An 11,532-nucleotide genomic window follows, 5' to 3' on the forward strand; every position below is an offset into this window, starting at 1 on the left:
AAATAAAATAAAATAAATAAATGAGACTAATGTTATTTTTTATCTCTGAGAGGACCACTTGAGTCGTACTGTCATGCCGTGCCAGGTACCAGGTGGGCACTGCTAACATGGAGGTAACAGGACAGACACAGTCAGATGAGGGAGACAGATACTGAATAAGAGCATCACAAAGGGAGATAAGAATAATGAAGGAGTACAGGGAGTTATGAGGAGATAAGGAGGAAGTAAAAAGACAGAAAAATGACTGGAAGCCAACTGGGGGAACAGTAGAGGGAAGAACAGCCCTGTCAGAGGGAACAGCATGTGCAGAGGCTCTGTGGCAGGGGAGCAGGACCCTTTCAAGGAAATGAAGCTTCACTGTGGCCTGAAGGTAAACAAGGAGGAAGAGAGGGATGAGAAATGAGGCTAGACGATGGAGGGTTCTACGGAGCCATTGAAAGGTTTCGAATAGGAAAATGACACACCCGGATCCATCCGGGGCGGCCATGGGAGACAGGCACTCTCAAAAACTGCTGGTGGAATGCACAATGATTCAACACCGATGGAAGGGGTTCGGCGATCTCTAGCAACATTCCCAATGCATTTCATCATTGACCCAGTGGTCCTGCTTCTGGGAATCTAGTCTACAGCTAAATCTTCATGCTTGCAAAATGTATTACGTTCAAAGTGATCCATTGAGGCGTTGTTTGTAATGGCAAAAAATGGAAGCAACCCGGGTGGCCATCTATAGGGAACTATGGCACATCCACAACAAGCTATTACAGTTCAAGAAAGAAAGAAAAGAAAGAGGAAACTCTCTATGGAATGATATGGGAATTATCTAGGACTATGCCACCTTTTGTGTAAAGAAGGGTGGAATTTTTAGGATATGCAATTGCATTTGTCTGCATTTGCAGGAAGAAAAATAAGAAACTTATAAAGTGGTTCCCTGTGAGTAGGTGGGAGGTGGAGGGACAGAATGGGAAGGACAGCCACAGGGTCAGCAGAGAGATTTCCTCTGCACACCCTTTTATAACATAATTTTGACTTTTGAATGGTGTGACTACTTATTTAAAAAATTAGATTTAATTTACAAAAAGAAAAAAAGGAAGGAAGGAAGAAAAGAGAAAAATCTTTCTCCATAAGGGGGAAAAAGGATCGCTCCAGCTGCTGTGTTGGACGATGGATCAGGGGAGGCTGAGGCAGGAGAAGACAGGGCCAGATTAGGACAGAGCGATGGGGAGGAAAGAAGATGGAACCGAGATGGTCAGGCAGAGGGATAAACAAAACTTGGTCACTGATGGATGTGGGGTGAGAGAAGCAGGACCTCTCCTAGCCCCATCTTTTCATCTTCTGCAGTCTCCTACTCTTTTTCCAGATCTCGCTTCTTTCCAGTTTTCCCTGACACCCGTGTTCCCTGAGAAGCCCTGCCTAGATATAGTCCTCTAGCGACAGGCTAGCAACTCCTGGACCTCACCTTGATGCCCTCAATGCGGAAGCCCAGGGTGGAGGTTGAGCTCACAGTCTCCCTCCACTGCATATAGCGGGGCTTGGTGACGGCACCCTGGGCATGCTCCTCAGGGGTGGGGGCCCTGGGGTCCACAGCCACCATCTTCTCATACATGTCCTTGCGGGGCCGGGGCCGTTCTCGAGCCTTCACCAGCTCCTCCTCCAGGTAGGTCCTGGGACACAGAGGATGTGACAAAGTAGGCATTTCTGAAACACAAAGCGCTCCCAAGTGTTGCTCAGTTGGTTGGTCATTCTACCATGCACCAAAAGGTTGCTGGTTTGATTCTTGGGTCAGGACACATGCCCAGGTTGTGGACTGGATCTCCAGTAGGGGGCATGCAGGAGGCAGCCATCATCAATGTTTCGATCATCGATGTTTCTTTCTCTCTCCCTCTCCCTTCCTCTTTATAAAAATCAATAAAAATATATTAGAAAAACAACACCAACACAAAGCTACTAACCATAATGAAAAAAGTTGACAAACTGGACTAAATTAAAAGTATTCTCTTTATCAAAAGACAGTACTAAGAGAGTGAAATGGGAGGTTGGAGAATGTGTGGGTAGGTGTGCGTATATTTCCAACAAAGGACTTGTATCCAGAACATATAAAGAATTACAAATAGCCCTAACCAGTTTGGCTCAGTGGATAGAGCGTCAGCCTTCGGACTTCAGGGTCCCAGGTTCGATTCCGGTCAAGGGCATGTACCTTGGTTGCGAGCACATCTCCAGTAGGGGGTGTGCAGGAGGCAGCTGATCGATGTTTCTTTCTCACCGATATTCCTAACTCTCTATCCCTCTCCCTTCCTCTCTGTAAAAAATCAATAAAATATATCTTTAAAAAAAAGAAAGAATTACAAATAAAAAAGAAAAAGAAAAAGAATTACAAGTCAAAAAGAAAATGATAGCCCAACAGAAAAATGGGCAAAGTATTCAAACAGGCACCTTTCAAATGGCCAAGCAACACTCTTCTTTGGTCATCAAACAAATAGAAATAAAACCATAAAGTGTTGGTGAGAAGATGGAATAAATGGAACTCTCACACACTGCTGGTGGTACAACCACTTTAAAGGCTAACTTGGCACTAACTTAAAAAATGCCCACCCCTGCCCTGACTGGTGTGGCTCAGTGGTTGGAGCATCAGCCCACACACCGAATGGTCTCGGGTTCGATTCCCGGTCAACGGCATATACCTAGGTTGCAGGTTCAATGATCCCAGGTCCCGGTCAGGGCACTGCGGGAGGCAACCAATCAATGTTTCTTCTATTTCTTCTTTCTGTCTCTCTCTCTCCTCCCTCCATTCCACTCTCTCTAAAAATCAATGGGGGGGAAAATGCCCACCCCTGACCCTCCACCTCTGCCTCAGGGCTGTCCCTGACCCCACCTGCTGCCCATCTTGCAGTCCATGATGGAGGGGCCATCGAAGTCCGCCAAGAGATCTTCCATCTGGTTGAAGGCCTGGCCATCCGTTTGCACCACACCATAGTAGGCTGGCACAAAAGGCCGCAGGGGGTCGTTCATCAGCTGCTCCAGGCTGCGCTGCTCACACTGACAGAAACGCTTTAGAATCCGACCATCCTCTCCCGCCTGGAAGTTCCCTAGGAGAGGCACAGTCAATGAGAGTCAGAAACTGTATCAGCAAGAGAATCCCCCATCTCCTGCATGTATCAGATCCTGGACACTGTCATTTTGCCTGGCAGTTCTGCAGCACTTTCTCTCCTTCCCTGCAATTCTCAAAATCGTGGCCAGGGGTCGCCAGGAAAGAGCCTATTTCTGCTCTTTGTTTAGACAAAGTCCTCTTCACAGCAGATTGTGTCCTCATTTGTTTTGTAATTTGGGACTATATGCGCACAATAAGCTGTGGGAATTTTTGTGAGATCTGAGTCCAGAACCTGACTCTCCAGAGCAGATATGCATTTGCTTCTGCCCGGAGTCCCAGAGTGCCAACAACTGGGGCCTATTTAAGTTAATTTACAAAGCTAGCATTTCTTGGACCATGCAGATACTTAGTATAGATTAGAATTGCAATTCTTACTGAGGCAGATTGTATTTTCAGGTTATATTTTCCAAAGATGGTACAATAATAGTTCCTGTCCCACATACTCTTCTAGAATTTTGCCAATCTCCAGCAAGAAGTGGAATCTCATTCTTCTCCCCTTGAATCTTGGAGGGCTTAATGGCAGAAGCAGCACTGTGTGACCTCATAGTCAGTGGTCGGCAAACCACGGCTCGCGAGCCACATGCAGCTCTTTGGCCCCTTGAGAGTGGCTCTTCCACAAAATACCGGCTCTTCCACAAAATACCGACTTCTGCGCATGGGCCACGAAGTTTCAATCGCACTGTACGTGCGCGCCCGCACGTGGTATTTTGTGGAAGAGCCACACTCAAAGGGCCAAAGAGCCGCATTTGGCTCGCGAGCCGCGGTTTGCGGACCACGGGTCTAGGTCATGTAAGGAGATGCAACTTCCACTTTGTTGGCAGAGACACTTTGCCGTCCTGAGCTGTCATGTAAAAACTTTTGCTTCTCGCCCTGTCTGGTTTGTGGACTGAAGGGTCCCGGGTTCGATTCCAGTCAGGGACATATGCCCAGGTTGTGGGCTCAATCCCCAGTAGGGGGTGTGCAGGAGGCAGCCGATCAATGATTCTCTCTCATCATTGATGTTCTATTTCTCTCTCCCTCACCTTTCCTCTCTGAAATAAATAAAAATATATTAAAATGAACTTAAAAAAAACACACACAAAAAACTTTTGCTTCTCAAGGCCACCATACTGTGAGGAAGCCCAAGCAGCTACATCAGTGGTTCCCAAACTTATTTGGCCTACCGCCCCCTTTCCAGAAAAAATATTACTCAGCGCCCCCTGGAAATTAATTTTTTTTAAATTTTAATAGCAATTAAACAGAAAGATATATGCCCCCAAATGCACCTGTGGCCATCACCGCCCCCCTGGATTGCTGCAGCGCCCACCAGGGGGCGGTAGCGCCCACTTTGGGAATCACAGAGCTACATGAAGAAGCCACACCAGGCTTTCCAGCCAGGAGTCCCAACCGAGACCCAGCCAATAGTCAATATCAATTGCCAGGCATGTGAGTGAGTAACCCTCCAAAAGTTTTCAGCTTGCAGCCTTCAAGTTGTCCTAGCTGAGTTCCCAGATATCATAGAGCAGCAACAAGCCATCCCTGCCATGCCCTGTCTGAATTCCCAACCCCAAAACCTATGAGTGTAATAATATGGTACTTTTATTTCACTAATTTTTTTAACTACCACTAAATTTTGAGTTTTGTGGGTTTTTGAGTTATTTTAAACTCAGTAATAGTAACTAGAACACATATTGATGGCAAGCCTGTGTTTACAGTTTTAGGGGGGGCCTTTTCTCTGACTCAGCTATAAGATGAATAAGGCAGGTGAGTTCTCTTACTGTCTTTCTTTGCTGCTGGGTAAGGTTTGTTTAATCAAGCCCACTACCCAATTTTGCAAATAAAGTCTTATTGGAACACAGGCACACATGTTTATGTATTATCTATGGCTGCGTTCATGCAGCCACCATAAAGTTGAGTAGTTTACTTATTATCTAGACCTTTACCAAAAATGCTATATGTTAGGCATATGCTAGGCATTGTGCTAGGCCCTGGGAAGAAACCATTATAGCTGGTGTTTACTGAGGGCCTCCTAAGCTCTGGACATGGGGTAAGAACAGGGAATGATAATTTCCATACATGAGGGGCCTGTGTTTCAGTCTCAACATACATTTTTATTTTAACCCTTCAGTTAACTCAGCAAGGGAGGGACAATTATCTCCATGTTACAGATGAGGAAACTGGGCCCAGTGAGGGAAAGTAACTTGCCCAGGGTCACTCACAAATAAAGAGCAGAACTAGGATTTAAGTCGAGGCCCACTTGTCCCCAGGGTCAAGGACACACACACACACACACACACACACATACACCAGCCAACATTGGGATAACAGGGAACAGCCCTCAGCTCTGATGTATCGATCGCCCAGCCCAGGCCTAAGCACTTCCAATAACAACCCCATGAGATGGGGACTGTCACCAAGCCCATTTCACAGACAGGGAAACTAAACTACAGAGAGTAGCTCTGGAGCTTTCTGTCCCCAGTCAGGCGTCTTCTCTGCCCAGCCTTGTCTGGCCCCTGCCCTCCACCACCCCCTGCTCTCACCAGCATGTCCGGACAGCTGGACCCAAGGGTAGTGTTTTCGGAAGGAGACCATGAAGGGCGAATACTTCAGAACTGTCTTCAGCTTCTTCCAGGATTTATTCTGTGTGGGGCAGAGCAGGGTGGAGTCAAGACTGAGGCCGAGAGGGGAAGGGGATGCAGATATTTCCATGAAGGGAATGAAGGTGGACCTGGGACCTTTCCAAGGTCCAGGTTCTTCCTGAGATCAATGCCCCCAAGATGGCTGGGGCGAGCCAAGCCCACTTACTCCAATAATCACAATATCCCTCAAAGGCCTCCACAAAGGTAGGGAAGAGTCTCTTTCCATTTCTTCCTGTCATCACTCCCTTTGTATCTGCGTCTCTCTGTCCTCCAGAGTAAAGATAGGCCTATCTTTGTTGTAGTACCAAGCAACCCCCAAGCCTCCCCCCACATACGTACACACACCAAAAACTCGAAAGCCTCATTGCTGTCCAAAAACCAAGTGAGACTTTAGCAGGGAAAATGACAGAGGCAGGGCTTGATGAACGGAGGCCACATCACAGAGAGAAGACACTGAGACAGATGACAAAGTGATGACAGAGACAGAGAGACGTGGACAAAGAGACTGCAGCAGTCACGAGCTGCTCACCAATAGCTTCAGCCCTTCCCCTCACAGGCACATCCCTGCCCTCCTTTTTTTTTTTTTAATTGAGTTCAGAGAGGAAGGGAGAGGAAGAGAGAGATAGAAACATCAATGATGAGAGAGAACCCTTGATCGGCTGCCTCCTACACACCCCACACTGGGGATCGCACGCAACCCGGGCATGTGCCTTGGCTGAGAATCAAACCGTGACCTCCTGGTTCATAGGTAGATACTCAATCACTGAGCCACGCTGTCCCTGCCCTCTTTTTTTTTTTTGTCCCTGCCCTCTTGAACTTAGAGTTTTTGACTTGCTGTGGCCAATGAAATATGAGCAGAAGTGTCACTTTTGGGTGGAAGCCTTAAAGCCACTGTGTGACTCTCTATGTTCTCTTCCCTGTTGTAGAAAGAGTGGAAAGAAAACGGGGACTTCCTCAGCCCCCTCACCCACCACTGACTATGGTCAACATGAAGGATGAACAAAAATAATCCTTTGTTTCTCCAAATCACTAAGTTTGGGGTTGTTTGTTACTACAGCAAATCCTGACCTATCCTGAATAACACAGAGACAGACACTGAGTTACTAGAAGAAACAGAAAGGGAGACAGATACACAGTAATGGCAGAGAAAGAAAAAGACAGAAGCAGAGAACAGAGAGAAAGAGAGAGTAATAGAAAACCAGAGAAGCAAACAGTTCTGCTCTTTATTTGTGAGTGACCCTGGGCAAGTTACTTTCCCTCGCTGGGCCCAGTTTCCTCATCTGTAACATGGAGATAGTTGTATCATGTTGCCTCAACTAAGCGCTTCTTGAGACTGTGTGTCTGATTCCCTTGCGCGCACACACAAATGCATTCTTTGCTCCAAGCCCACAGCAGACCCTTAGCAAGTACTGGGAGAATGGATCATCTCCAGAAAGGCTGTGTGCTCTTCCCTCCTATCCCCCACCATCCCAGGGTCAAGGGCATGCTCCCTCCCACCCCTCAGAGCCCAGCTCCCTATCAGACATCTAATTGAAGGTCAGCAGAGTCAGGGTGCTGGACTGCAGGATTCAGGAAGACCTATTCCCTACCCCCTACCCCCTCCAGTTCACAGGAGTGGAGAGGAGGTGATTAATAAAGGTTCCTGTTTACTAAGCACCTGGAACATTCCAGGCATAATGACAAAGACTCAGTGTGCCATAACCTACTTAATCCTAAACATACAACCCCAGGAGAATTCTTGACTCTGTTACAGAGGAAGAAACAAAGGCTCAGAGGGATGTAGTCACTTGCCTAAAACACACAGTTCTTTCTACCTCTGGTCTGACCCTCCTCTGACCTGGGCTTGGGGTGAGCCAAGCCCACTTACTCCAGTAATTACAAGATCCCCCAAAGGCCTGTCTGCAACCCTGCTAACAAGCTCTGAGGGCAGGGACTGGGGTTGTCGTGATTATGACTGTGTCCCAGCCCATGGCCTGGCACACAACAGGCGCTCCAAAAATGTTGCTTGGATTGAAGGAGGTTGGTTGCAACCATTTATTTTTATTTTTTTAATCATAAGCAGGTTTCGTATCTTCTCTCTTTTTTCTTAGATCTGATGGCTAATCTGAGCTTACTCAGATGGTTTCCTGATGGTCTCAGCTCACATGCCCTCTCCTCCAGGAAGCCCTCTCTGATACCCCAGGTCTAGCCAGTCACCTCCTCTGGACTCCCACAACCCTCTGGGCTTCCTCCATCCCAGCCCTGACCACTCTAAGCTGACACAGCCTGGTGGAGGGGTTTGTCCCCTTCATGGCCCTGGGAGCTCCATGAGGTGTGTCTTGATCACTGCTGTGTCCCCCACAAAGCCAACACAGGGCCTGACACATTGTAGAGGCTCAGGGACTGTTTGTTGTCTGACCAGGAGGATGGAATGGATGTGAAAAGGGAGGAGGGAGGAAAAGAAGAAAGTAGCTGGACTTTAAGGTCAGATGGGATTTCAAAATGAAGAGAGAAGGAAGCAAGGGTATTCTGCGCAGCAGGAACAGCTTGAGCAATGAGTGGAGGCAGGATGGCGGCAGGGTGTTCGAGGAACAGTGTGTACTTCGGCTTTGTTACAGCAGGAGGTGGGGGCAGAAGGGAAGCTGAACATGGGAAGGAGCCTGGAGACAGGAAGCTCTGAACACAGTACTGAACTCCTGATCGCTATCAGGAAGGCCCTGGGGAGCCTTCAGAGGCACTGGAGCAGACAAAGTTCAAAAGTTGATCAGAGGTGGGCCATGGAGGAAGATTCTGGAAGGATGAGAAAAAGGTGGAGACAGGAGACCTGGAGGAAAGTAAATTAGGGAGGATCCACACACCGCAGGGGTTAAAATAACTCAGTTTTAGCATTGGCTAACATGGCTCAGTGGTGAGAGCGTCGGCCTGGGCACCGGAGGGTCTCAGGTTCCATTCCTGGTCAAGGGCATGTACCTGGGTTGCAGGTTCGATCCCCACCCCTGGTCAAGGCATGTACAGGAGGCAACCGATCCATGTGTCAATCTCAGATTGATGTTTCTTTCTCTCCTCTCACTCTCTCCCCTTCCACTCTCTCTAAAAATCAATGGAAAAAATATCCTCACTCCTTGGGTGAGGATTAAAATAAATAAATAAAAATAACTGGGTTTTAAACTCAGCCAGAATTGAGTTAAAATCCTCAGTTCTGGCTCCAACCAGACTTGGCCAACCTAAGCAAGTGACTTCACCACTCTAGGCCTCAGTTTCCTGATCTGTAAAATGGAAATAATAATAATCCCAATCTTATAGTGCTGTTATAGGGATTCAGAGTTAACACATAGCCCGGCCGGCATGGCTCAGTGGTTGAGCATCAACCTATGAACCAGGAGGTCACAATTAAATTCATGGTCAGGGCTCAATCCCCCGTAGTGGGCATACAGGAGGCAGCCAATCAATGATTCTCTCTCATCGATGTTTCTATCTCTCCCTCTCCTTCTCTCTTCCTCTCTTAAAAAAGAGTTAATACATATAAAGCACTTAGAAAAGTGCCTGTATTTAGTAAGGGTCTGAATCTCAGCTGTGTCTTCCAACGTGTGTGACTTTAGACAAGTGTCTTTGACCTCTCTGTGCCTCAGTTTCCTCATCTATAAAATGAGATGAGAAGAGCATTTACCTCCTAGGGCTGCTGTATGAGAATTAAATGAGTTAATACAAGCAAGAAGCTTACCATAGGGCTGGGCATGAATGGGTTTTTTTTCACCCTCTTCCAGCTCAGCTGTTCTAAGATGCCAGAGGTGAGAGTAGGCAGAGGGAACAGCAATGGCAGACAGCCCATGGGTCAACTCCTTTGCTCTGGCAGAGGCAGGCTGAGGCAGGTCTGTCTTTCACATCTGTGGCCACATGTGTGAGCACGTACTTCAGGGAGGCATGTGGGGTGAGGGGGGTGAGGGTGGACTCCAGCCATGGGCCCCAGAACAATGGGACTTCCAAGTGGGCGGACCCATGGGAGGCTCTCACACCTGACTCTTTGCTGACTCTCCTGAACCTGCCCGGTCAGCCCTCCTGATTCATCAGCAGAGAGCCGCACCCAAGCTGGGGGTGAGGGTGGAAGATGTAAACAAGAATCTGCCAGGGGCCCCCTGGAAAGCTGGGGGACAATGGGGAGACTAAAAGGTCCCTGGCTAGGTTGGGGGGGGTGTCCCTGGGTATTTTGGGTTTACACAGCCCTTTGAGAATCTAATAAAAGCTGGGTGGGGGCTCACTCCCTATAAAAGTGAATGAGCTAAGGGTGGTAAAGTTTCAGGACACCTTAAGACAGCCACAGGCCGCAGACTAAGAAATGTGGGGTAGAAAGTGCACCTTTTGTCCCCCTATACTATTGCTATTCAGATTTTGGGGTCACACATCACAGATCAGAGGATCCAACAGAAGTCATGGACCCTTGCTGAAAAATGTGCATACACACACAGACTCACACCATCATATGATTCCTGGGCATAAGTCAGCCACTGGCTGTCCATTTCAGACTTCAGGGCTGTAGGCAGTGGATGAAGGGGGAAGGGGAGACAGTGGGTGAGAGGGTGAGAGGGTGAGAGGGTGAGAGGGTGAGAGGGTGAGAGGGTGAGAGGATGAGAGGATTAGGATTGCGGGTCCCTGCAGAGGATTAGTAACCCAGCTGTCAGAGGGAGAGGGTAAATGGATGGAAGAAGTATCTGGAGATGAAATTGCTGATAGGTGCTAGAGAACTTCTCAAAGCAAAGGCAGGGGAATAAGGGATTTGGAGGGATGTGGCTTAAGGGCAGGATGGGTCCCACTCACCCCAGACCTGTCCTCAGTGTCGCTGGCACCTCCACCCCCGGCCACCACGTCATCCTCAGACTCGTCGAAAGAGGAGGCGGAGGAGAAGCCTCCACTGCCCACTTCAACCCGGGACGGGAGTCCCACTGGCTGAGCCTCAGGCTCAGGGGTTTCAGGAGTGATGATGAGGCGGGGCACTGGGGTCAGGGAGTTATACCCCAGGTGAGAGTACAGGTGAGTCAGCAACTGCCCAGGTTCTGGTTCCGCTAATGGGCCATCTTGGTTGGGCTCCCCCAAAAAGTAGTCTGTCCCAGGCTCTGTCTGGGGTCCATGAGTATCTTGTGTCTGTGCATCATCAGCGCCAGGCTGTGTCCAGGAGCCCTCAGCAGCTTGCTGTGTTGGGAAACCGTGGGTGCCAACCTGTCTCCAGGCGGTTTCGGTATCCTGTTGTATCTGGGAGCCATCAGTGTGAGACGCTGTGCAGGGGCCTTCAGGGTCCTGTTGTGTCCTGGGGCCATCCATGCATAGTTCCCGCCAGGCCCCCTCCGGCTGCGTCTGAAGGCTGGAGCTCTTCTGGTGGGTCCGGGGGTTATCCGTCCAGGGCTTGGACCTCTCGGGCTGGGTCTGTGGCCCATGTATTTCTGACTCTGTCCAGGCCCCATCAAAGCTTGGCTGTGTCCAGAGTCTGGCCCTCTGTGGCCGAGACTGGAGGCCGGGCCTGCGTGGGTCAGTGCAAAATCCACCTGTGCCAGGCTCCTCCGTCCAGGGGCCGGGTGTCTCCAGCTCTGACCAGTGGCTGCTCCTTTCTGGATGTGTCCGGGGGCTGGACCTGTCTGGCTCCGTCTTTAGACTCGGCCGCTCTGTCTCCGCTCCGAGGCCGGCTGCTTCAGGCTCAGTCTGTCTGTCTGTCCCCCATTCAGGCCCGAGGCTGGTCTTCTCGCATTCAGAGTGGAGGCAGGACCCCGTGGTCCGGACCCGGGGCCCGCCCCCCTCCGGCCG

The 11,532-nt window shown here is 49.2% G+C and overlaps 1 protein-coding gene across 1 annotated transcript in view; it reads right to left on the reverse strand.

Annotated features, from left to right (window-relative positions):
* Positions 1–11,529, reverse strand: part of ITPKC (inositol-trisphosphate 3-kinase C) — a gene marked incomplete at its 5' end in the record, with an annotated part of 21,095 nt that extends 9,566 nt beyond the window's left edge. Inside the window, 4 exons of the mRNA XM_005868832.2 lie at positions 1,457–1,661; positions 2,870–3,083; positions 5,665–5,764; positions 10,555–11,529. Coding sequence (XP_005868894.1) covers positions 1,457–1,661; positions 2,870–3,083; positions 5,665–5,764; positions 10,555–11,529 — 1,494 coding nt within the window. The remainder of the gene's footprint in view (positions 1–1,456; positions 1,662–2,869; positions 3,084–5,664; positions 5,765–10,554) is intronic.
* Between the last annotated feature and the right edge of the window lie 3 nt (positions 11,530–11,532).

This window comes from Myotis brandtii, unplaced genomic scaffold (assembly GCF_000412655.1).
Source record: "Myotis brandtii unplaced genomic scaffold, ASM41265v1 scaffold277, whole genome shotgun sequence".
In the NCBI taxonomy this organism is placed as follows: Eukaryota; Metazoa; Chordata; class Mammalia; order Chiroptera; family Vespertilionidae; genus Myotis; species Myotis brandtii.